The sequence below is a fragment of the Podarcis erhardii genome (genome assembly GCF_964252035.2).
Source record: "Podarcis erhardii genome assembly, chromosome: 10".
Lineage (NCBI taxonomy): Eukaryota > Metazoa > Chordata > Lepidosauria > Squamata > Lacertidae > Podarcis > Podarcis erhardii.
The window spans coordinates 70397095-70424808 of NC_138500.1; the positions used below are offsets into that span (position 1 = coordinate 70397095).

The 27714-nt window shown below is 42.1% G+C and overlaps 1 protein-coding gene across 2 annotated transcripts in view; it reads left to right on the forward strand.

Annotated features, from left to right (window-relative positions):
* Positions 1-650: 650 nt before the first annotated feature.
* The window catches only part of RELN (reelin), a 308114-nt gene continuing 281050 nt past the window's right edge, over positions 651-27714 (forward strand). For both annotated transcript variants that reach the window (XM_081879038.1, XM_081879039.1), the window contains exon 1: positions 651-867. In XM_081879038.1, coding sequence (XP_081735164.1) covers positions 681-867 — 187 coding nt within the window. In that variant the 5' untranslated portion in view covers positions 651-680. The remainder of the gene's footprint in view (positions 868-27714) is intronic.

The window sequence follows — 27714 nt, forward strand, 5'->3', positions numbered from 1 at the left end:
ACGGGCAGCAGCAACTACAACCAAGCGGGGGGGGGCTGCCCCCTCCCTCGCTGCCCCCTCAGCCACCAAGGGGAATCCATTCTTTCCAGCTCCGGCGCTTTTCTGCCTCAGCTTTTCCCTCGGTCTCAGCGCCTCAGTGGCTGTTTCTTTTGAGGGCGCTCTCTCTCCTGGCCTTGCCCCGCTCGCCCCTCCAGTTGCCCCCGGGAGGGCAGAGGGCGCGGTGGGCGGGAAAGACGAACCTCGCTCTCTCTCTCTCGCTCGCTCGCTCTCTCCTTCCCTCACGCGCGCGCGCGCTCTTTCCTCGCCGCTCCCTTTCCCAATCAAAGCTACTGGCGCGCGGCTTTAAGAAGGTGTGGGGAGCGGGCGCGCGGGAGGGAGACGGAGAGGAGGAGGAGGAGGAGGAGGAGGCGGCAGCTGCTGCTGAGGCGGCTGAGGCGATTTCTGTCTTTCTCTCTGTCGGCGGCGGGGAGTCGCTCGCGGGGCGCCAAACTTCTGGGTCTGCCCCACTCCCTGTCAAACTTCGCTCCCTTCGCCTTTGGCGCGCGGCGCTCTCCGCTTCTTGCTTGCGGGAGCCCCCCGCCGCCTCTGGATGAGCGTGAGGAGCTGGCGGCGACCGGAGCAGCGAGCCGAGCATGGAGCCCAAGCGGACTTTCCCCTCCGGGGCGCTGCTGCTGGGCGTGATGCTCTGGGCGTCGTCGTCCCAGGTGGCCAAGGGCGCCGCGGGCTACTACCCGCGCTTCTCGCCTTTCTTTTTCCTCTGCACCCACCACGGCGAGCTGGAAGGGGACGGCGAGCAGGGCGAGGTGCTCATTGCCCTCCACGTCGCGGGGAGCCCCACCTTCTACGTGCCGGGACAGGAATACCACGGTAAGGGTCCGGGACGGGATGGGGGGGGGGCGCCGTGAAGAGCACCTGTGAGGGGCTCCTCCAGCTCTCGGCTGCTGCTCTTTCCCTGAAGAAAGAGAGTTCGTTTTGTTGCTGCCGGCGCGTGTGGCGCCGCCGACCCCGCCGCGCCGCGCTTCAGAGAAGGGGCCACTTCGGAGCGCGCGGTTCCAGGCAGCCTTCCCCGCCGGTCGGTGGCGTAGCGTGGGTTGTCAGCACCTGGGGCAAGGCAAGGAATTTGCGCCCCCTAACCCTAACCCCCAAATGTTGCGCCCGGTGCGGCCGGGCCCCCCCCTGCACCCCCCACGCTACGCCACTGCCGCCGGTTGGCGGCTTCTGCCCCCGGGTGAGAGGGGGGGGTGCGTAAGGGGGGAGCCGGTGGCTTCATTCATTGAGTTCGGGGCTGGAGGCAGACGAAGACTGGCGCAGAACAAAAAACCAACCATAGGAAAGGAGTGGGGCTCTGCCACGACCACCTTACATCCCGCCAGTGGCGTAGCGTGGGTTGTCAGCACCCGGGGCAAGGCATGTAATTTGCGCTCCCTAACCCGTGCATTTGCGCCCCCTAACCCTAACCCCCAGATGTTGCGCCCCCCTGCACCCCCCACGCTACGCCACTGCATCCCGTTGATTTCAGTGGGTTTAGCTTGACTAAGGCTGGATCTAGTCCTTTGCGGGGGGGGGCGCCCCTGCCTGCCCCCCCCCAACCAGGCCTGTCAGTTGGTTTGACGAGAAGAGGAAATGGATTTAGATGGTGTAACCCGAAGTACTCCCTGCCCCCCAAGTCATTTTTGGGCAACGAATTTGGTTTCTTCCCTTGTTCTCCACGCAAGTCTCCCATCAGCCCCCCATCCCCACCCCCGTTCTTCGCTTCCTCGTTTGGTCTTCAGAGCTTTTGCGCGCTCCTCCTCTTTAAAAATGAAGTCGATGTGACACCCTGTTATCTCCATCCCTTAATCTGCAGTCTAGAAAACTTTTCAAAAATCCATTACACTACTTTTTTCTCTTGTTTGCCACAAATCTGAAGAGGCTTTGTCTCTAGAGCAGAGAGGTTAGTGATGGGAAAAGGTGACATTGTGGAATAGCAGGAGGAAATCCTGCATTTGCATTTGTGCTTAGGACAATGATTCCAGTGTCCTTTGGTATTTTTTATTTTTTTTAATGCTGTGTAATGTTTCATATACATGGGTTTCGCCTTCTTTTTTTATCTTCCTAACACCATCCTGAACTATTTGGAAGTGGGATGCCATTAAAAATGCTGTAGATGAAATATTAGCTAATAATTCCTCATAAATTCATTTGTAAATTACTATAATTCCTTATTAATTTACACGGTATGTGGGTTGCACATTGAGACAGTGTGGGGGAGTGGTGGGTTTAAGAGGGAACATTTTGGTTGTTCTGTTTGGGATCTGTGCAGCATGAACCTAAGCACATCTACTCTGGGAAAAGTTCCATTGAGTTCAGTGCAATTTACTATAAAAGTACTTCGCATGCTCACTTGTAGGGTAACACATGTCCTTAAGCTTGGTAGGATTTATTTCTGAGCCAACATGCTTGGGATCACAGTGTTGGTCCAGCTGTAGCCTCAAAGCCCAGAATGATTTTAAACACTGCTGCTTGTCTAAGAGTGGGTGGGAGTATTTTATATTGTATTCTACCCCAAGACTTCATGACAGGCAGGGTGGGATAAAAATCCTAATTAATAAAGGGGAAAGAAGACAGGTGCCTCTGGCTACATCCTTGTGACAGAGATTTAACATAAAGTAGTTTTATTGATTTAATTAGGACTTCAAGAACGTTTAGTTGACTGGGACCTGGTCAAATAGAAACTGTTGTCTGGTATCGCCTGTAGATATTTTCAAGCTTAGCTACTTGTTAACTGTGACCTAGAAGAAAAATAAGTGATTACTTGCAGAGTTTGTATGTCATTTATGATGTAAATTATGAAGACAAATGAATCCTTGGGGGTTCCTTTCTATTTTGGTCCTGGTAGCATGACTACTAATAGCCTAGAGTGAACGTTAACCTCTCTTGTCTCAAACTGTGTGTTAAAACCTTTACTGCACTGGTGTGCAAATGCTCACTGCCCTTGTTGATACCTTTCTCTTGGGCTGTGTAGCTGGTCGTCAAAGGCATTTTTTTTTTGCTTCTGGAGAATCATGCAAAAGCTCTTAGGATTTGGAAGAGAGACTTTCCACTGCCCTCAGTGGCCTTTAGAGTGTAGAGCCCCGCCTGAATAGATAGCAGTTCCATTGCTTGGTAAATGCACACAAAGAGTTGAGTGGTGCCATTTGAAGGTCACCCATTAACTTCCGTAAGAATGATCAGCCAATATGATTGTGACACAGGCTTGACCCCAGAAGTGATTGAGCTTTGTTACTCAGTGTGACCTCAAGGATGGGGATAATTTTGAGGATAAATGTTGAAAGTGAGACTGTTAGGTCAGACGCTCAAAGCTGGGTTCAGTGAACCAATCAAGTTTTATTGGAAGATGCTACATTGTCCTTAATTTTTTTCTTTGTCCCTAAATGGAAGAGCTCTAGTTGTTAGGTTGAAGTGAATTTTTCACAGCAAGAGGGAAATACCTTTACAGAGATAAAGAAAGCTGCTTTTGTTTTGTCACTCTTTTATTTCTTTTCCCATAGTTCTTAGTCTTCCGGAACACTATTGCCCACTTGTTCCATTTTGCTTCAAACTGCAAGTTGTCTCATATTGAGCACTCCAGTAGCTGCTCTGTATCCAGTGGTGATGCTGGAAGTGGGAGCACATTTTGGGTGACATCACTGAGCAGCAGCTATGGGGGTGTGTGTGCTGGAGCCAGGGAATGGTGGGCCAAGCAGCGCTGAGCTGCTGTGATGTGCAGTTGAATGATGATGGCAACTGCACATCACACTCCATCCTGTCACCACTGCTGCCACCTGCCAGTGTGTACCGGAAGGAACCTTCCTTCTTGCTTGGATGTTGCCCAGGATTGACAGCCATCAAGCCATTTTCCCCTGTCAGTATTCATCCCTAGGAGATTATGTTTTTTAAAAAAGTTTAGACCCCTAGTATCCATGTTTATCACTGGAGTCATTTAGATGTACCCCCCCTTTCTTTTATCTTTATTTTTTCATTCTGTTAAACTGGTTTATCCAACACCCCCAACATGACCTAAATCTGTATATATTATTTTAGCCTCTCGGTTCACTTAATGCACAGGATAAAGCAGAGACGGACCAATACCCATAACATTTATTTGGATGTGTGTCCAACTGAATTAACTTGGCTTCATTTCTGTAAATAAGTGCACATATTTGCAGCCTAAATCAGAGAGGGTGAAACAGGTGGAAGAAGCACTTGTATGGGGTGTGGGGAAGGAGAGGGAAGGAGTTTCATTACCTTTGGTTTGGCCATTAGCATAAAAAAAAAACTTTCATGAACTGCCCCTGCCATTTTCACATGAGCAAACCAAAAGTGTAGGCTTGCATAGCACAGTTCTTGGCCAGCGGCAAATTTCTGGATCTTAAGAAATGTGATCATATAAGTGCAGCTTTTTTGTTGTTGTTGTTGTTGTTGCCCACAAAACTACAACTCGCATTTTCTATTTAAGAACCCCAAGAGCTTTTGGTTTTTTTTTTGTTTGTATAGTAATAAAATAACAATAAATGTAGACCCTTATTATTTAAGACTTCGCTCTAGACTGTGACAGGGCAACTACTTTCTCTTAGCACCCATATGTGATATTTTGCACATCCAGAACAAAATACCTTGAGACACTATTGCTACAAAGTAAACAAGGCACAGTTAACATCATAGCATATATTATTTGTGTCTGAATTCTCTTATTTAGATGAAAGGATTTATGAGAGATCAAAACATTTCGAAGTTTTATTACAACAAGAATGCCAGGAGTTGCCTAGTGCTACTGACACATGTATATTTTAGTTTAGCCAATGACATTTGTACTCAATTGTCTGCTTTCTATCACTCTTATCAGTTTGTCCCCAAATATTTTAGATGCATAGATACTAGAAGATCATGTAGGAATGTTAGTAATATGCTATTGTTGTGGAAGAGGGGGAGGGATAAAAACACCCCCCCCCCCGCAGTGGCACCTTATCCAAATATCAGCCGAAAGCAAATGTTCATACCCAGGTAAAATACTTGGGGCCCGTAGAATCTCTGGTGACCACAATGGAGCAACTCTTAAGTACCGGTAGTTTTTCCACACTTGAGACTTAAATAAGATTTATTTTAAAAGGGTCCTTAATATGACTATAAAAAATGTCATGTATGCATTTGATATTTCTTCCAGGTTGTCTTGCACATGAACAGCATTTAGATGTGGCACAAAAAAACAAGTGATGGTTTGAGATGGGCTTCTTAGCATCATGTGATAATGCCAAGGAATTCCCACAGATTTGTAGGAGGGCGATCTGAGAGCTAAGAGCTAGAGTCTCTTATGGAAAAGGTTGAGAGAGTCAATTGAATTATATGCTCTGTTGCTTAAACTCTTCTCCCAAACTGTCAGCACAGAGTAAGCTGGATTCTGAGAGCACTTCTCAGCTGCTATTTTCAAGTAGTATTCAATCACAAACCAGCAAATTCAAGCCTTTGCAATTATAGTTGATTGGGAGGTCTGGCACAACAAATCCGCTTCCCCAAAATACTGGACTTTTTGTGATAAGGGAAGTGTGAGATGGCACTCAGTTTGATGCAATGCCACCTAGCCTCCTTGCAAACAAATCAGAATGTGGTGTAATGGCTAGACTAGGACTGGAAAGCCCCAAGTTCCAATCCTCATTCAGCAAATCTGAACCAGTTGCTTTCTTTCAGTCTAATCTATAAAGAACATTTGAAGCTCACAGCTTCTCCCCAAGAATTCTGGGAACTGTAGTTTCCCCTCACATAGCTACAGTTCCAGCAGCCTTGGCAAACTACAGTCCCCAGGATTCTTTGGGGAAAGTCATGTGCTTTACATGTGCATTTTATGTGCTTTTAAAGGACGGTGTGGATATGTTTGGTCTCTTCTTTTGAAGATAAAAGGTGTCAGGTGAAGGGAATGGGAAAGATAGGGTATATAAATGCAAATAAGACTTATGAGCAAGCCCACATGGACATGGTGTGCTATAAATGCATGAATAGGATTCAGGCACGTAACTACTAATTAGGTAATTTCCTTCCATTTGCATTTGATGTAATATAAACACACACATTCAGACTTGAACTACCACCTTTTTTGTGAAATAAAATACTTTGTGTATTACCAGCCTGTAGCCATAATTTGTGACCAAAGTTCTCTAATTGCAAAAAAATGAGAAAGTTTTAGTTGTATTGCATACAATTCAAGGGTAAAGATATAATCAAACTGGACAAAAGGTTGCACATAAAGCAAGTCAATCTCTCTTATTTCTAGCTCTGCTGTCTAAAGACTCAGATCTGTAGATTAAATGCTTTTAAGAAGCAGAAAATCTGCTTTGTTAGTTAGGAGAATTGTTTTGGAATATAGATATGTACTCCTGCAATGCCCATTAAACTGGCTGAGGACCATCTTTTTGTGATTGAGGAGGCAATGTATCCCCCTTCCTCCATATGTAACATGTAACTGAATCATGCCACAGGTTGGCTTCCTCACACATAGTCTTAATTAGTTTGATCTTTCCCCTGATGAAAGATATATATGTGCACTGTACTGATGAACATCAGGGCAATGCTTTGGATATAATGCGTTCCCCTTTTATTTCTAAATGCCTTATTATATCACTCTAGTTTCCTTTCAATAAATGAATTGACTGTGCTTAATTATAATGAAAATCTGTTCTGAGCCATGCATGCCTGAAAATGCCACAAAAGTCCAGCTGTTCTGACCTAATGCTACAGAGAATCAGTATAGAAGCTGGAAAACATACACACACAGGATTTTTAAAAAGTGTTTCTTAAAACTTCAGATTAGTTCAGATTACTCTTTTTGCTTTTTAAAACAGCACCAGGAATTTGATATAAGGAAAGGTGTTGTTTGGTCCAAGGTTCCAGTGTTAAAACATAGCAAACAAATGAAACTGTGATGGTACAAATGGGGAGGGGGACCCCCAAATCCATAGTTGGGCAGTAACTTACCTAGGAACAACTGAATCGTTGCAAAATAGTGACAGCAACAGAGTTAAAACATGGAGTGTATTCAGTTCTGGTCAACTTGAAGTCACACATAAGACAGTGCCAAAGTGAGTGAAGGCCAATACTTTGCTTTGAGAACCTGGATTGGATAGAATATACCCAGAAGCCAATCAAGGTATACCGTATTTTTCGCTCTATAAGACGCACCAGACCATAAGACACACCTTGTTTTTGGAGGAGGAAAACAAGAGGAAAAAAATTCTGAATCTCAGAACCCAGAACAACAAGAGGGACCGCTGCGCAGTGAAAGCAGCGATCCCTCTTGCTGTTCTGGCTTGTGGGATAGCTGCGCAGCCTGCATTCGCTCCATAAGACGTACACACATTTCCCCTTATTTTTAGGAGGGAAAAAGTGAGTCTTATAGAGCGAAAAATACGGTAAATTGTACAGTACGTATTTTTGACAAGCCAAGGCAAAAATGAAATATATAAAAGCCATTATTACATTGCTGCTGCAATTTTGAGTAGTGGGGTACCTTACAAAGCAAGTTCTTAAATTGATACTAGGCCATTGGCACAAAGCACAACTAATTCACCTTACAGTAAAATGTATGTGAGCCTTTGTTCATTCCAGCTAACTGAAATTATACTTTCACTTGGTATGAATTTGGCCTTGAAAATCTTGTTTTGGGTGGATTTTAATTTCATGTGAAAGTGCTCTGACTCTGAAAAAAGTGCCCATTGGCCCCCAAAGCTTTGAGACTAGAACTTTTAAGAAACATAATATTTTCCCCTGTTTGATGTCAGTCTAGAATCATAGAATTGTAGAGTTGGAAAGCGACCCTGAGGGTCATCTAGTCCAACCGATGGAATGCAAGAAGCTCAACTAAAGTACCCATGACAGATGACTATCCAACCGCTGCTTAAAAACTTCCAAGGAAGGAGAGTCCACTACCTCCTGAGGGAGACTGTTCCACTATCAAACAACTCTTACTGTCAGAAAGTTCTTCCTGATGTTTAGTCAGAATCTGTAACTTGAATCCATTGGTTTTGGTCCTACCCTCCAGAGCAGGGGAAAACAAGCTTGCTCCATCTTCCATGTAAAAGAGCTCTTGAGATATTTGAAGATGGTTATCTCTCCTATCATTCCCATCTTTTCTGAAATAACTTTTGTGAGACTTTGGCCTGTTTCACATGTTATATTTTTCCTTCACAGAGCTAATCTCCATTCAGACTAAAGCATATATACCCTTTATATATGGAATCGGAGGCACCAGTTTTTGAAGGAGAATGGGTGTGTGTGACATCATGTGGAGTTGGGGGCAGAGTCAAACATGGCTGCAGCATACCAGCAATGCAGCTTTAATGGCTAGTGGCTCCTCGTCCTGCTGCCACCACCATCTGGGGGCTGCTTCTCTGTTCCTTCCCCTCTGTTGCAAGAAGAGGAGGAGAAGGAGAAGGAGCCGGCCACTGAAACCGTGCTGTGCTTGGCTCCACACTTGGCCTCCTCCACTGTTTTTGAACGTTTTTTATTATGTCTGACTCTAGGGCCAAACAGAGGTGTCACTGCACTCTGTTAGTTATGTAATCAGGAAAGAGAACAATGTCTCTCTTCCAGTGGTGTCATGGGCAGCACTGCTTAGTGATCCCAAAGTTGTTATGAGAATTTCAATAGCACCTCATAAAGGCTGCAGTCTTCTTTTAACATGCTTCCTATCTTTTTGTAAACATTTCCTGCTTGTTCATATTGTTTAAGGAAAATGTTCACTGCATATTGGATTTTGCTGCTGCTTTTCATCTCATTCCTCCCACTTGTGCCAAGTTGGGTATAATATGGTCTTCTGCTCCATAACATGTCCAATCTGTGCTCTTCCACTTATACATCCACATTACTACTTTTTTACCGATATACAACAAAATACATAAGTTTTGCTGGATTCAATATACTAACTATAGAAAAGATGGCCTATTGCTAGGTTCTTTTGTTTGGGTTTAACTTCAGGATAGCAAATGTTATGAACTTATTAAATCTCTGATTTCGATTTGTGAGGAATAGCATGCTACTCTTAGACATTTGTGCTAGCAAATCTGCAAAATGTTGGTAGACCATGTTGTGCTATGACAGTCCTTCCAATCACTTTATTGGATTGCCTCCTAGTTCCATGAACACTTAAATCCAAACGTTTTACCACATCAGGTTTTGTATTAGACAGTTTGTGATGTTACTATGATTCTTAACTTTTCCATCTGCGCTAGGATGTTAAAATGAAAAATAATAGGAGTATCGATTTGGAGTAAGAATATGATCACGACGGTAATTTGCAAAAATTATACCAAACTTCACCCGAAGATCACAGTGTGGTTTGAAGCATAAAAATACCAAATAAAAACACAAAATACATATCAAAACAAACAAACAAACATAAAAACCAACAGCCCCCTTGTTATAACCAAAGCCCTGGTTATAGAGGAAGGTTTTCAGCTGATGCCTATTAATATTTTGGATTAATGCAGTATAAGCTTTAATTTTTAATTTTAGAATGGGGTACACACATTTCTTATTGCCAATGCATAGCCTTTGGATTTAAGCAACTTGTGGGGTGAGCACAACTAGCTCATTTTCTCTTCCTTTTTTGTGGGAGGGGATAGTAAAATATTAGTATATAATTGAAAAGTTCGTACAGTATTTCAAATATGTGAACATTACATTTGCCACCATCATGTTAATCACCAAATTTCATAGATAAAAAACTGAAATACTAACCTGCGTTTGGGCAGTATGGTCACAATCCTGCCAAAGCTAAGCACTTTTAAGGCTGCAAACATATATGAACACTCACTTGGGGCTTGATTCTGGATAAGCAAACACTGAAGCAAATTGCATGACCTATTATTTCAATGTGTGTTAAATACTAACAAGTTTTAAGTTCTACTGATTCCAATGATAAAGTTAAAAGTATGCTTCTGCTATTACCTCTACTATCAAAATCAGTAGTGTTTTACAGGTGTTCATGTTTGACCCAGGGCTCAACTTTTCAATGTATTTCAGCTTATTGGAAATCCACCATAAGAATTTCAAAAAATGAGCCCAGTTTCCCTGATTATTCTCCTTTCCCCCTTAATTTGCCAAATTGTGTAGTGCTGCTGTGATACAGTTCTCCAATTACATATTTTTGCAAACAAGGGGGGAAAAGGGGGAGTGAAATAAAATAGCCGGGGATTGATTCTTTGATTCTATGGAATGACTAGATAAGAGTTAACTTAAGCCCATTAATTTCAATGGGTCTATTCTGAGGAGAATGTAGCTGGACACAACCCAGAGTGAGGGGGAGAATTATATTATTAGTCCACTGCACTGATTTCTCTTTGCTTGTATTGCTTCTGAATTATGCAGTCTATTTTGCCATCATCTTTCAAATTAACTTGGCTATCACTGTTATAGCCCAATCAATGTATGTGTTTAAACTGGCTGTGTGTGGCTCATTTTTCTGGCAACAAATGTTGCCCAGATTGTTTTTGCAACTCCCCATGTGTGTCTGTTCCATCTCTTCTTAAAATTACTGGAATGCTCTCCCTTTCATTAAGCAGTATATCAGTTTTATAAATATCTTTTGCTTTTCATTTTATTGTAGGTGCCATTAAGATAAAAAGGGCATCTGACTATACCCACCACAAGCATCTTGGATTTAGTACTGTTTTCTAGTAATGCACATAATGCTGCCTACATATATATTTTTTTTGTAAAAGCCATTGAAATGATGTAAGGAAATGGCTCATAGTCAAAATGGTGGGTTTTTTTTTTAATAAGGCTGTTTTTTCCACCACAGCTGCCAACTTGAATGGACTTTTCCAATGGATTTCGGTGCATTGAAATGGTTTGGGGAAATGTGATGATTGCAACTTGCCACATTCTGGATCAATATATGTACTATTTCATCATTTGCTGGCTGCAATCTTTACACACAATGAAGAGTTTGCAAGATGAATTTGACATAGCGAAGTGACGAAAGTCAACCTCTAGTTGATTCCATCTTTTCTTTTCTTTTTTACGTGATATGCCTTTAATTGAACCAGTGGGAAATCTAGTCCATTACTCTCAGCATGGCATTTTGGTGGGCATCATATCTGTCAGGCATGTGTCTTGCTTCCCTCTGCCACCCAAGATTATTTAAGCAGAAATGACTGGTAGGCTCAAATAAGAAGATGCAAAGCAAGACTGCAGCCTCCAGGACCAGCTGATGATATATCCCTCCAAAATACCCCAATGCAGTGTTGTTCTGAGGCATTTGAGAGGTTTGTGTGTGTGTGAAAGTTACCACAAAAAGTGGCATCTCCCACTGGTACCATTTTTTGGTGGTCACCATTTTTTATCCAAAATACCCAAGAATGATGCTGTCATAGCATTTGAGTTGGTGGGAATGAGGAGGACTGGTGACGACAAGGGACATCACTTGTGCGTGTTTCGCTGCCAGGACAGGCAGTAGCCAAAAATGTTTCACAAAAGGTAAAAAAGGAAACCCTGAAGACAAATGCAGGTACTGAAATGATAAATTTACTAACAAAGGGAACACAAAACTCATGTGATTCCAGGAAAGGGAAACACAGGTGAACATGGCTTTCAGGTACAGAAATGCGCAGAATCCTGAAGAAGAACAACTTGCAGCATACTCCTGATGCACACAGATGGGAACTGACCCAACTTCCTCATTTCAAACTAAAAGAAAATGGCTGGCTGTTTTTATGGCTAATATTAAGACTGTCAACCGTTGTACTGAGGCTGAGGAAGGAACCAAGACCCAATGCCATTCAGAAAGAGGGAGCAGCTACAAGTGTACCATTGATCATTCTTTTTCTCCAAGATAAACTGAGGATGATGGAGCTGTACCTTACAAAGTCATAAACATATTCAGAGACAAAACATTTTGCTAATGCAGAGTTAAAACTAAAAGTACTTCTCACATTTTCAATGCTGCAGTGTTGAAAATGCTAATTTTATCTAGACCTAATGTTTAAGAGGCAATCAGAAATTTTTAATTCTATTCCACAAAGTGAGGTGTGAGGTGGTACTTGCTTATAACTATTTGAAAAAAAAACAAAACACATTTTGATACTTTAGTAGAGGCGCTGCTAACCTTGTGGGTGATGAATGCTTTACCTTTCTAAAACATAAATTTCAGCCTCAGGAGCTAAGGTTTGAACAAACTGGCTGGCTCCACACTGGTGTGTTAATTAGTTCGCAAACCCAGGAACACCACGAGGACTGCAGGGATAAACAATACACATATTCCAGGTGACAAGTTTAGAGCAAGCCTGAGTCTACTGCAAATTCAGCTCATCCATCTGCCAGAATACATTGCGAATGCATTCTTATCCATCTTCCTTGTTAAGAGCCTCTGTACACCTTCCTGCCAGTGACACAAAACTTCTGCTGCTGCTTGGCCACTCCTTTTCTTATCAATCCTTCTCTAACTGTCAAACTGCATGTTGCATTTAAACACATTATTGCATTTAATGTGACTGGTTATTGAAATAAAAATAGTTCCTCTGCCACCCCGATCTCCAGCAGCAGCATTGTGAGATTCCTTTCCAATGCAAGTTGCAGCACTGGGTAGGATTCTTGCCTGGACACGAGCAGAGGGAACAGGGTTAAACTCTTCCGCCCACTGTGGTTCTGATTCTAATCCTCTCCTGCTGCTGCTGCTGTTTTGTTATTGCAATACATGGTATGGCTCACTCAGGCTAAAAAGCCAAGCCAGGAGAAAACAGAGTGAATAATCGGAGGATAAGGCATAATAGGAAGTAAGCAAAAAATTGGAGAGGAAGGGAATGTATTATTGACTGGCCTTGACAGAAAGTTCATCATGTGCATTTGTTACCCCACAAGCGTCCTTTCTGTTCTTCTCAGTTTCCTGAATAGTGGTTTCTCTTTCTTTTAAAAGTAACCTTTGAAAGGTATTCCATACTATTTTATCTATATGACACTTCTATTTCTAGAAAGAGCATTGCTCTTATTATCTCAAATCCTGTTCACCTTTATATTTTTTGTTTACTTAGTGTCAAATGAGCACTGGTAGCAAAGTAGCTAAAAAAAAAAAAAGTAGTACATTATTTGCTCCCAACCTAAGGTCATTGCACCACCATTTTAAATTCTTGTTTAAATCAGGCATTTAAGTAAAAACTCATATACAGTTCTATAAGTTTCAGGGGCAGACTTTGGTAATATGGTGCCTTAAAGGTAAAGACGGGACCCCTGACCGTTAGGTCTAGTCGCAAACAACTCTGGGGTTGCGGCGCTCATCTCACTTTACTGGCTGAGGGAGCCGGCATTTATCTGCAGACAGCTTCCGGGTCATATGGGTCAGGACAAAGCCGCTTCTGGCGAACCAGAGCAGGGACCGAGCAACGGGAGCTCACCCCGCCACAGGGATTCAAACCGCCAACGGTCTGATTGGCAAGCCCTAGGCTCTGTGGTTTAGACCACAGCGCCACCTGCATCCCTATAAGGCACCTTAAGCGAGGACAAAATTTGGGGCACCCAAATGGATCTTCTCAAATTTGTGCACCCTCACCTTGGCACCCTGTGCAGGGGAACTGCCCACATTGTCCTAAACCCAACACTGCTGATTTTGCCTGTAAACATTAGTAATTTGTGACCCATAATCACCCAAAAGAAAAAAAGAACTCCAAGAGAGTAACAAGTCTTCTCTTTTGTAGAGATGCCTGATGGTTGGCTCATTTATGTACCTATTTGTATATCTGAAAGCAGCCCAGGTGGCAGGACACAGCCACTCTCCTAACATTGGTGTTGCTGCCAATTACCTGGATGGGGCAGGAGTGGAATAGGGCCTGGTGGCAGTGAGATCAGGGCTGGATAGCTGCACCAGTGGAGCCACTCCAGTGCTCCTGCAGGTACACCCATGCAACTCCAAACTCACTGCCCCTCTGTCCCGCTACAGCTTGTATCAGGTAAGCTGCAGCAACACCAATGTGAGGAGGGTGGCTTTCTACTACATAGGCTGCTACTGTATGTAAATAAAGCCATTATTACAAAAGCCCACAAATCTCCAGTGTTTTCTTATTCAGTGGAAAGTAGGGTGACCACCTACACATCACCCCAAATGAGGACACTGATTTGCATGCAAACGACACATTGATTTAAATGCACATAGATGCACATTTATAAATAATTGCTGTAACTTAATTAGAAATGTCTTACATCTCACCTAGACTATGGACAGCTGACCTGGGTCCCTCCTCAGTCTTCTGTCCGAGTGACACATGTTGATGGACAACTTTAAGGCCCCTTGATTACCCTCTTTTTGCTTCTTCTTTATCTTTAAAACAGACTTGGGAGTGGGCAGTTCTTCAAAGAGAGGACTCCTGTCTCCAAAGGCTGTTCAAATAGAGGACTATCCTTTGTAAAACAGCCATATTGAAAGAAATCAAAGCCAGTTGCGCTGCCCTGGGCACTTCTTACCACATGGGGAAATGTGCAGGAATGTACAGGAATCTACTCCTGTTTATGTTTCCTTTAGAAGGTACAGATTACAATCATGAGAATATCAAATCTATGATCTTGGAGATCAGCTTGACTCAATTTCGCGCTGTGTGTAATTTTTAAACAACAGCTGCATGGTGGGAGACTCCTTTTAAAAAGTAACAATGGAAGGTTTCAGGGAACCAGGAAGAGGACCTTCTCGGTAGTGGCGCCCGCCCTGTGGAATACCCTCCCATCAGATGTCAAAGAAATTAACAACTATCTGACTTTTAGAAGACATCTGAAGGCAGCCTTGTTTACGGAAGCTTTTAATATCTAATGAATTTTAATGTTTTGTTGGAAGCTGCCCGTCTGTAACTTTGCTTCTTGCAGTGAGGGAACTGCCAGAAAGCCCTCAGAGCTGGACTTCAGTGTCTGGGCAGAACGATGGGGGTGTAGACGCTCCTTCAGATATACAGGACCTAGGCCGTTTAGGGCTTTAAAGGTCAGCACCAACACTTTGAATTGTGCTCGGAAACGTACTAAATGATATTTTTAAATTAAAAGACCAGGTGCTGGGTCACACCTTTTTTTTGTCGACCCCTTGCAGTTTAAGCAAGACAGTTTAAAAGGGTCAGCTGTATAATAAATAGAGCTCTCTCTAGCTAAAACAGATTAGTATTAGTATTAAAACAGATTAGTAGTAGTATGAATAACTAATATCTCATTCTTCAGTGCAAGTTTCCTTAAAAAGGGAATTTGAGAGTTGGGTTGGTTCTTCACCCAACACATACATACACATCCTTTGCCAACATGGACAAATAATAATAATTTATTTTTCTTAATACACATGTGAGGTGTTCATTTAGTAGTTCCCACCCTTGGTTCCATCTATGCAGTCAGAATTCAGCTGCTAGTGTGTGTCAGTTGTTGAGTTTTCCTTTTATATTCATTTTTCCACCCAAGTGTTTTTCTTAAATAAATGACACTAAAGTTCTTTGTGGGTGGCATGCAAGTTCTCAACAAAGGACTTGATAGTTTCTCAACAAACCGTCCTCCAATTCATCTTTGGAGGCGAGAGTATTTCACAAACAATGGAATTGAGTGCTGGAGCTTGATGATGCCTTAAAGAAAGAAATTGGAATAATGAGGGCAAGATGAGCTGAAAGAAGATTTCAAAAGAGGCACAGTTCAGGCAGCCGCAAGGGATTTGCAGACTCATTCAGGGTTAAGTAGTGATCCATTTATGAAGCTAAGTAGGGACATGAAAGCATACAAACAATTTGGATATACTGCTGATTTTATATGTCTGTTTCTTGATATGTTAATCATATATGTTCAGGCATTGGTTGTTTTTCAACATCCACCTCCTACAGCATGTTTTCTTAGTTATGCACCAGTGACTTACTATTATTCGTATGTCCACGTCTGTTAACAGACATCATGAAATGGAGTTGTCTCCATTGGTATCCTTAATTCAGAATAAATTCGATTTCCATGAATATTCTGGCTCTTTGCATCATCATCATATTAATAAGTACCCTGCCCATCTGACTGGGTTGCTTAACAAGGTTCCCCCCCCCAACTGTCCCATGGATTTAGGACCAGACCCCACATTATATTTGCCAAGAGGATGTTACTAAAAATGGCATCCGAATAGCAAGTGAGCCCCATTCTGTTGTGTTCCTCATTTATAATGTGTAGACGTTACTGCTTGAATCACATTATGGCTTTTCAAGTTACCTCTTCGTATCCATGGTTGTTGCCACAGGTGTGTAGTAATTACAGGTCTGACCATTACAACAAGCCAGAATCGGTCCAATACATATTTTGGCATCTGTGGTGAACCACAAAATGGTGCCCCTCCCCTAGGGAAGAATAAGTGAGTGAATAGCTGCATCAGGAACAAGAGGAGAAGAAAGATCTGCATCGGAATCTGCTGCCCCTGTAGATCCTGCTGACTGAGGTGGTTGCCCCATCTTGCTTCATGGGTGGGCCAGCCCTGCTTATTAAAGCGAGAACACTTTCAGTGGTATTCTCATGGTGAATATGACATCTGTTTGGTCTTCACCTACCTAGCTTACTGGTTGTAACCCCAATAAAAGTAGAATGAATTTTGAAGCACGAGTATTTATTCTGCGAAGTGATCTGAGAATTTGTCATAGTTAGTTAAATTACATGACATCAGCAAATGTCTAGCAGTGCAGTTTATACTTAACTATGCAGAAGTAAGTCCCATTAAGTTCAATGGGGCTGACTCCCAAGTTAATGCATATACAATTGCATCCCAATAAACCCCCAAAAGGGAAAAAATACTGTAAAAATTAACAGTATATTACAACTAATATATAGTGGTGTGACATGTTATATATCAACAGGTATCTACCATTAAGGAATTTGCAAAGGTGCAAAATATTAGACAAATGTTGGACTCGATGGCTCTTGTGGTCTCTTCCAACTCTGATTCTATGATTCTATAAATTAATAGATCAAAATACAGAGGGCAGAAAGAAAATTTTAATACACTTTCCAGCCATAAGTGCACCTACAAATACAGACTATTTCAGATAATATATTAATTCTGCCTTCGCAAAAATAGGACTTTCCAGACATTTATGCATTTGTGTTTGCATGGTTTCAGACTTCCTTTATTATTTTGATGGTCTTTCCTATTGTAGCAGCCTTCTTTGTTCTTGGTGTGGGAAAAGGTCAGTTGCTTGACTAGTCATTGGGCTGTCTTCTCTGGAGTGGATTTAAATGTAGCTTTTGTCTCTTGAATTCAGAGTGCTGTGGAAAAACTGGATGCTTCACTTGTGGGCCATGTGACTTGTACAGAGAGACTACTTTGGGTGGGTGGTCTTAAGTCTAGCATTTGGACTTCAGTCTTACATCTACTTACAAATCCTGCTGAACTCAATGAAACATACTTCTGATTACACTTGTGTGGGATTATACTTTGGCACTTATGTGCTTCAGCTGATAAAATTAGCCTACAAAAGCTCATGTGATGTCTGGGGCTGAATAAAGTTGTAGTCTAAACCGTGCAGATTTGATTGTGTTTACTTATGTATCTGTTATCTGACTTGGTAATCGGTCCTTATCTACCTTTACACCTTGGGTAAGTTATTTTACATTGTGGTTGGGTTTTTGTTTTTTTGTAAAGGAGTAAAATAGAGAAGAGCAATAGAAACGTGTTGCAGCGAGGACCACTGCCAGACTTCAGGAGGGCCCTAGGCGCTGTCCTGGTGATGGGTAACCAGCCCCACCAATTGCCCCTGCTGTGGCCGGCTTCTTTGTGGCAGCAGCAGTGCCAATCTTCTTCCTCCACACCACTCCCGCAGTCCCCTTTTACCTTTTTAAAAATCCACATTCCTTAACATAGAGATCTTAAATCCCTCAGCTCTTGGGCTTTTGAGAAAGGGCCAAAGGGGCCTTTCTCTGAGAGCCAGGCATTCAGAGCAAGATGGACACAAGAATGCCTCGGCTGCTGCCGTTTTAGGTTTGTTTTTGTTTTTTTTAAGTCTTTCTACCCACTATGGTAAACACCAGCATTGGTGCAGGCAATACCTGGCCACTTAACTCAGAATGCCAGGCTCTGAAAAGAAGGACCCCTTTGGACTTTTCTCAGATCCCAGAGAGGTGGAAGAGCTAGCTGGCCACCACGGATGAGAGTGGATGGGACCTGGTTGTGAGTGAATGGATCAGCCTGAAGAGGAGACTTTCTGATTCCCAGAGCCCTCAGCCAGGACTCAGTGTGGCTGATCATTAGCCCAAGGTCAGGGTGTAGCTTGACTCAAATTGTAAACATTTGTGGAGGAATTATTTGTGTCTGTCTTCACCACAAAAGATGTAGGAGGTTTTCCATGAAGGGAGTCTGAGGAACTGAGACAATAGTGCTGACAAGAGATGGAGTTCTAGTCCTCCTTGACTACTTATTATGCTGGTCTACGACCGTAATATAGTGTTGTTGTTGTTGTTGATGATGATGATGATGATGATATTGACTACTTGAAAACAGACATTGTATAGACAGTGACCATCTTAAGAGTTTTTAACAGAACTCAGATGTGAAACTGTAGATACATTGGTACCTCAGTTTATGAACAGTCCTGTTTATGAACTACAGTGGTACCTCGGGTTACATACGCTTCAGGTTACAGACGCTTCAGGTTACAGACTCTGCTAACCCAGAAATAGTACCTTGGGTTAAGAACTTTGCTTCAGGATGAGAACAGAAATCGTGCTCCGGCAGCAGGAGGCCACATTAGCTAAAGTGGTGGTTCAGGTTAAGAACAGTTTCAGGTTAAGAACGGACCTCCGGAACAAATTAAGTACCTGAGGTACTTAACCCGAGGTACTTAAACCTTAACCCGAGGTACCACTGTATTTGGTTGACGGACTCCGCAAAACTGGAAGTAGTGTTCCATTTTGCGAACTTTACCACAGTCTATGAACGGAAGCCGAACGGTGGAAGGGCACCGGCAGTGGGAGGCCTCATTGGGGAATGGGTGCCTTGGTTTAAGAATGGTTTCGGTTTAAGAATGGACTTCCAGAACAGATTAAGTTCTTAAACCAAGGTACCACTGTATTATGGAAAAAGCATGTAACATTTTTCTAAGATCATTCTCTGTACCTGAGTGCTAGAGCAGCCAATGTTAACACCATTAAAATAAAACAAAATGATGCAGAGCAGATACAGAATTTACAGGCCAGCTAAATGAATGCTGGTTTGGCATGAATTTGTGGAAAGCAGCATTAAAGGTAAAATTACCAAGTGTACAGAGGCCAACACACATCAAAAAGGTTGATTATAGGTGGGAAAGTTTCAGAAAAGGACAGCCGAAATGGTCTGTGGGCTGGAACAACTTCAGCTCTGCCCTCTTCCCCTCCCCACTTTCTCCTAATGCTGCAACAGGGGATCATTAATAAAACTGAATTGCCAGAGATAATGGAAAAGACAAAAAGAGGCACTTTTTTGCAGATTGTCCAGTTAAACTAGGGAATTCAGTACAGCAAAATATAGTTATTTCCACCAATTTGTACAGGTTTGAAAGGGGAACATAATTGCCTCTGGTAGCGGCAGGCCCCTGAATATTAGTTGCTGGAGATTATGAGTGGGAGGCAAAGGTTATTGCACACATGCCTTGATGATGGGCTTTCAGTAAGGATCAGGTTGGGCGCAGTGAGAACAGGAGTAGGACAGTTCCCGAAAACCTTACTTGCTTTCAGTGACAATTTATATAATAATGAAAAACCCCCACACTAATATTTTGCCAAAGTGTCAAATGACTCCAGCAAATGGAAAACATAGTTTGTAAGTTAAGTATAGACAAACATTACTGACTTTTCCACATCTGAAATCATACTCTGACTCAAATATGACTAAATTGTGATAAATTTAGTCCATGGAAACCTGAGCAGGCTGCTGGCATAGCAAAACCAAAGGACTGTCCTGCCAGAATGCAGTTTGCAATATCTCAGAGGTGCAGTCTTATTTTCTACCAGTGTTATAAAAAATTCCAAGTTGCATTATTCTAAATATATATCTCATCTCTTAAGCTGAACTAGTAAACTAGTCAACTGCTGGTTGTTTCACTCGCTAATCAGAAATATAATTGTTATACAAAGACAGCTGCAGTTGCTATAGAAAATGTAAGGAGTTTTTTTGCATAACAATGAAGCGCAGCACCTGCCTTTCCAATATACTCTACAATTGTTCTACTGGCATTATTTCCATAACCTTGAACGTTAAAGAAAGATGCATTTAACAGATAAGTCACGGCTAAGAACTTGTGTTGGTTTTATGCGTTCATTTACAGCTGCTGTACGTGTTAAAAATATTACATTTTCACTTGATATTTAGGATGCCTGATTTCACATGTAATGGGTAGATTTCAGAGTGCCCATAGGGCTTGAATTCAAGGGCTTGAATACACACAGTGGATATTTCAGGTGCTTCCCCCGCAACTGATCTCAGTTTCTGCTGAACATTGGAAGCAGCTCCTAAAACTTTTAAAAATTTGGAGAGGCTTGCTAGACATTTTATTGGGGGACCAAATAGACCTCAGCCCCTAGAAGTTGGCTGCTGTGCCTCTGAAGAAGATCTTAAGGTTCAAGTAGGTATATATGCTAGAAGGCACTATTTCAGGTAAGCAGAAGCTTCCTTTCTCCCTGCCATACCCAAATCTGCTAGCTTTTTTGCTCCTTGGCATGTCCTACTGGCATAGGAATTCTGCTGTTAGCTTCTACCTGTGGAAGACTGTTGCTATGCTGGTGTGGATTTGCTATGTCAGCATATTTCTGGGCTCCAGGGGCACAGAATTTAGGAGTGATTTTTTTCTCACTCAAGAGGAATGTCTGCCAGTGGTGTAGCATGGGGAGGCCCTGAGGAGCTGTGGCCCCAGGTGCAGTTTTTTGAAGGGGCGTGACCAGGCACCCCCACAACAGCCCTTCTCATCAGAGCCCAACGCCACCAGCCACAGCTCCACTCCCAGGTCATGAGGAAGTCTGACCATAGCTGTCAACTTTCAGATTTGAAAATAAGGGATCAGCAGCCTCACCTGTCCCAGGGACAGTCTACAGGATATCTAACAATCCGGGATAGCAGCGGGAAGCAGCGGGAAACGGCGCTGGAATAAGGGAATTTCCCACAAAAAAAGGGAAGGTTGACAGCTATGAGCCTGACCCAGGGGCAGAGAGGGGCCGCTTCTTGCAAGGCACCCAGCCCCGGCACTACCAACCCTGGGTCAAGCCTCACCTGGGGGCGGAGAGAGGTTGTAGCCCCCTGAGGGGCATGACTCACTCACCCACCCCAGGCTCCACCCGCTTACACTCTGCCACTGATGCCTCCGATAGGATTACACCATAATATTTGCTAAACATCTTCCATTTTTCTCATCTGCGCTGAAAGTGCTAAGCGTTGCGCCTGCACCATTTCTGTCATTAAAATATAATCCAGGCCAAATCCAATAATAACAGTTCAAAAGTTATCCCTGAGAAAAGCTCAGATAAATTTTATAACAGAAATATGCCGAAGTTTAATAACTCTTTTCTACTGAAGACACGCTGCCATGAAATATTTAGCTTTTTAATGTGCAGGATCTGATTAATTCAGTATATTTTTTAGCAGCTCATAAAAGTTTGATATACTGTATTTTGCCTGATTGGATATGATATAAGCTAAATGGCGTGGCAAAGAATGCATAGCTTTTATTTATTTTTATGTTCATGTCCTGCTTAATGCTTTGTGCCTTTTGCTGTAGGTTAACACTTATATTTGAAATTACCCTTTTATTGTTTGTTGCATCATGGGACATAATGTGGAATTAAATATTAAAGTTGCTGCTGAAAATACCACTTCCTGTGATTCTTTAAAGTTCTGTTAAATGCTGGTTTGAACCGTGTTGAGCTATTTTGACAGAGCCCTCATTGTAGCTCCACTGTTGTTGTGTATAAATTTACATTTAGATGACAAGATTTACAGATACAAAAAAACCCCACCCCACCACCTTTTAAATTACTTACGTTGTAATTATCAAATACATATAGTATAGCATTTGATTGTCAATGGATTTTGTTAATTGAAGCTTGGAAATAAGTTCAGCTAAAATAATGGGTATTTATTTTGAAGCATATTTGTTCAGGACTGGGGTGCATGACCCTCATTAATCCAAGATCCATTTTCAAATATTTTGAGCAAGTGATTTTAAAAAAAAAATCTTGTGATGACAGCTTTGCACCTAGTTGTGTGAACCGGGAATATAAGTCTGAAGCTGCCTGACTCCATTTATTGCAACTCCTTGGCCCCTGCATTTGTCCTTCTGAAGATTTGCAGGTTTGCTTTCCTAGAGGAATCTGTATGATATACTGTATGCCATTTTCATTCTAAAATCACTGTGCACAAAACTACTGGGGGAGAATTGAATCCCTCCACACACACCAAAAAATAATAATCAACTTTTAAGTTGCCTAGCCCAAAACCCTGCACACCTATTCTTCTGAAACTTTGCACTTAGCTTACTTACAGGCACCTCTCTGACATATGCTATTTTCATACAAATTGCCCAGAAAACAATATGAGATTAAGTGCATCTTTTTAAAAATCACAGCAAAACTGTAAAGGCTGTCATTGAAAAACAAAACAAAACAAAACAAAACACCACTGCAGCTATATTTATTAAATTTGGCAGTATTCATCCCCTGAGAAGGGCTACTATGCCTGCGAATTTCACTCAATTCTTCATAAAATTCAAAAAGTTATTGACTGATCCTTAAAAATATATATACTAATAATCAGACTTTAAAGAGACCCATCACAAAATCCTCTGGACCTATTCCTTTGGAACTGGCAGATTTTATTCATTCAGGAAGGGCAATGTCTGAATGTCTTTTTTAATAGCTGTTCTATTATTATTTATCATTTACATATATTATTAATAAATATGTGTAAATATAAAATATTGAATAGTATCATGTAAGTATTAATTTACATCTTTTTGAAATTATTTTTTATTAGTTTTCTAAATTAATACAAATCAAACCAAATTTATTTAATTTAATACAATTTGTTAAATCTTTGTGACGGGGTGAGCTCCTGTTGCTCTGTCCCAGCTTCTGCTAACCTAGCAGTTTGAAAGTACACCAGTGCAAGTAAATAAATAGGTACCACTGTGGAGGGAAGGTAAACGGCATTTCCATGTGCTCTGGCTTTCGTCATCGTGTCCCGTTGCGGTGTAGTCATGCTGGCCACATGAGCCAGGAAGCTATCTGTGGACAAATGCCGGCTCCCTCAGCCTGAAAGCGGAGATGAGATTTCCATCCTGGGGTCCTTTTTCCTTTTTTTTTTTTACCTTTACCTACTTTGACTGCCTGTGAGATGCTTCTCTTTAAAAAAAAAAAAAAAGCATAAAGTAACTTTTAAAACCATGCTTCAAGTTGAACAACAGCTTTTGTAACTTGGTTTTCTTCCCAAAGAAGAGTGATAAAAAATAGTTTCTTTTTAATGTCATTCTTAATGATGGCAAGGACCCTGTGTGTATAGCAGAGATGTCAGCTTGTGTTTTGTTTATCCATTCCTTCTAATCCTTTGACACTTTGCTATGACATTTCCAAGCCCATTACTGCTTATATTTAAGGCTGGGCTGTTTGATATTACACTGACTGCATGTTGCTCACCCTTCCTCTCAGATGTTACAACACAGGCTTTATAGAAATGCATTTATTTGTTTTAGTCAATAATTATTTCTGATTTTGTAAAACAGGTGCGTAGCTTTTGGGTATCCTGGCTAAATATGCATACTAGTGATACAATGATTCCAGCCAATGCATTTAAGAAATCTGCACATTGATTCTTTTAAAAATAAATAAAATAGCCTGACCAAAGGGAAGGTAATAGAACATTTGTTCTAGCAAATAATTTCGGTGGGTTTTTCTTTTTCTTTTCTTTTTTTTTTTAAAAAAGAACCTTACTAAAATCTTGTAATACATGTTGGCATGTTGAATGTCACCTTCTGTCATGCCAGGTACTTCTTCATACTAATTGTGTCCTTTGGGATTTGGACGAGCTTTCTGTCAGCCTGAATTTATGCATAAAACAGTGAACTACAGTATCAGCATTCTAGCCAAGCCATCACAGCATTCTTTCCCCACAAAGCCAGTAACACTATATATTCCTGCAGTTGTCCTTGCATCCAAGCTTGGGAGAATTTAAGAGCCAGTTCACATGACCTATTTGACCCGTATTGGATTCAACAAGATTTGATGTTTATATGTAGTTATCCTTAAGTCTTAAATATGATTCAGTATATGTCCTGATTGCAATATGAAATGTCGTCAAATATCTTTGAAAGGAGGACAGCCATGGAACAATGCCGTTTAAGCAAACTGTATATAAGAATGTGTATGCCATGTTAAAAAGAAACGGGAATTCAAAATTAGGGATCTGTAGGGAAACAAGGGTTTTTGCCATTGGCACAGTGGGTAAATTCAGGTGCCCATTTGCCAAATGGCAATGTTATCATGGTATATATGCAAGTACTTGGTAAGCTATATTGCCCTGCCATGTGGCAGCCTGATCAGAGGAATAATAAGGTTTTCCTTACCCCTTGGCCAGTACAATAGTGACAGTTCCTTGGGGGGGGGGGTTCCCATACCAAACACTGTCAACACAGCTCCTTTGGGACACCTCAGTATCTAGTAGCTGCTCTTGCTGCGCAGTTCTAGTCCAGGCCTTCTTACTCAAATATTTGCTCATGCTCCTTGTACAGCACTGTTTAGGGTATGTGGAGTCAGACGGGGGGAAATGCCAGGAAGCAGTTAAATATTTCCCATGCAACTAGCCAGTGAACGGCTTCTGCAGCTGTTGTTCCTTCTCTTCCTGCGTATTCCCCACATACTGGACTCTCCCACTTCCACCTGCCACAGTGCCTTGCTGGCTCCATGCCTCTGCCTCTATCTTCAGTGCCCTGAACTACTCTCCTGGTGTTTGGGCCACATTGGTGGTGGCAGTGGTTTTGTCAGATAAGGAAGCACACTCATGGACTTCCGGGATAGCGCGAACGGGTAATGGCGGATTCCCTCCGAGCTCCGGAGGGAATCGGCTCCGCTAAGGACGGGTCTTGCCGTGCCGGCGACACGGGGACCCTCAGAAACCGCAGGCGCTGAAGCCTGCGGACATGGTGACTCGGTGGGCACCTTAAGCGCCCTCCCCGACCCGCGAAGAGCCTTTTTAAAGGCTACGGAGTGGACCGGAGAGTGGCGTGGCGCTGAGAGTCGATCGCTGCCTTGGCGGAGCGAAGCCGCGAGCCATGACCGGAGAGCGCTATCTTTCTTCCTGAAATTCGGACTGAAACAAATAACCCGTGAGTAGAAGGAAATTTTGGCACTAAAACTTTTATACCTAAAATTGAGTACGATCGGGGGTGTGTTAAAAGGAAGTCCGCACTCCCCCCCCCCCCACAGAAAGACTCAAAGCAAGGAGAGGAGCACTAAGGCGGGAAAACTTTGGTGTTTAAATAGACATTCTCATGAATTGGATTATAAAGTTATTGTGCTGGAGTGGAAAAGAGTAGAATTTCGGAAGCCTTTTTTTTTTCTTGGCAATCCCCCCCCCCCTTGGACCCGGGAGTGCCCTGCGTGTGAGCCCGAGGAAAAAGAACAAAGAGTTTGACAGCTGTCAAAGAGCTGTCAAACGAGTGGTAAAGATTTGGAACCGTATTGTTAGTACTTTCTTGGACTAAAAGAGCTACATTAAAACTGAACTTTTAGAAACAAAGTGACTGGGAATAACAAAGTAGCGGGGAACAACAGTAACGGATTGTTGGAATAAGATCATGATGGAAATCCCCCTGGAGGGAACTAAAGATATTGCAATGGCTGCAGAAGAGAAACTATGGGCAGAGATTGAAAGGATGTTTTTTCTCGTGGGAACTTTACAAGAGCAAAGTACCACAATGAGTAAACAACTGGAGACTTTCGGTTTGGAACTAGGCAACCCTGCTAATGATACAAAGCTGATGGAAAAAAACTCGGCAGCTGCAGAGGATGAGATAACTTCGGAATTGGGGGAAAAGAAAGAGGAAGAAGGAGAGGAATTTCAGGTGGAAAAAATCAACCAAAAGCCGGCAACCTTTGGGAACAAAGGATATAAAGAAAATGACAAGTGGACCGCAAATCTGCAAAAGGAGAGAAAGAGAAAGGAAGAAGTCCCTGAAATAACTGGAATACTGGACTATATAAGAGCAAACAAGTTCGATTGGGACTTCTTCATTCGGCTGGAGTATGAGAGATTGAGTGGTCCTGAGCAGAAACTGATACTGACTGATTTGGAAGGAGAAAAATATGAGGGGCTGGTGACAGAACCTCCTCAAAAAGAGAGGGCCAACAAAATGGACTATCAACAAAACTGGTGGAGAGAGACTAACTGGGGCTTAAGAGCCTCCGATGTGAGAAACCCGGGCTAAAGCAGCCAATTTATTGGGACATTGGTTTGGGAAGGGACAGAACCGGGGCAGGGAGGGAGGGGAGAGTAGAATAATTGAAATCTGAGATTTAGAATTGCTATATTATGATTTTAGGTGTAATATGGGAAGGGAGGAATTTATGGGAAAAAACTTAGGCCGTCCTTAGAGAAATGATTTATTGTGTAAAATTGGATAAGTTAATGGGTCAAGCATAGGTGATAAATTTTAAGAAAAGACAAGATATTTAAGGGATGAGAGGAAATAACTTGCTGAGATAATCAATGAAATTGGAATGTGGGAGGGAGGGTGCGGGGAAGTCAATGAAAGAAGGTTATGAAAGTAAGGCTATGAAATTATGTATGTTTTGTTCTGTCTTTATATGTTTGTTTGTTTGTTAAAAAAAAATTTGAAAATTCAATAAAAATTTATAAAAAAAAAAAGGAAGCACACTCATGTACACGTGTGTGTGTGTGTGTGTGTGTGTGTGCGCACATGCATCTAAACAGAGCCCTAGGTCTAGGAAAGTTCTTGCTCAGTCGTATCCATGTGTGTGTATGTTTATCTGTTTATGTAATAAATTTCCATCTCATCAAGGAGCCAAAGGCAGTAAACACCATAGTGGTAAAACAATACAAATAAAAGCCATCAAATATCTGGGTGTAAATAGTTTTCTTGATTCCCAATATATAACAACTATTACCAAAAAGGTAAAAAGATACAAAAACAAAATTCCAACTTACCCCCCACCCCTCCGGGAGGGACCGAAGTCCAATCTGTGCTTTTGGGTGGTTGCCATTCGTCAGAGTTATATAAAAGGATGTCATATTTCAGAAAAACCATGTACATCATTTGTATTATTTGATGCACGTTATTGCTTTGTTAATTTTTCTGATACAGCAGTTGAACATATATTCTGTTCCCAATGAGAAATACACTGATGTGCTGATGCTTTCCAGTTCTATGCCGATAGCAGGCATGCTGCTGCTAATGAAAATGTTTTTAATTCCTCTGGAAGGTCGGTTGTAGAGGAGACAGACTCACCTCATTCCACAAATGGGGAAGTACCACTGAACCTTTAAGGATTCAGCAGCATCTTGTGACAGCACCAACAACTGGGCCTGGACCAGCTGGTTTACCCCATATTTAGAGGCTACAAACTTAACCGGCACATTCATTTGTATGTGGAACTTGATGCTATAATGACTTCTTGTGTTGGGAGATGGAGCACACATTCTGCACCATCTGAGGCTATCCAAGACTTGGAATAAGCCCACAACAATCATTCAGCCTCATAGTT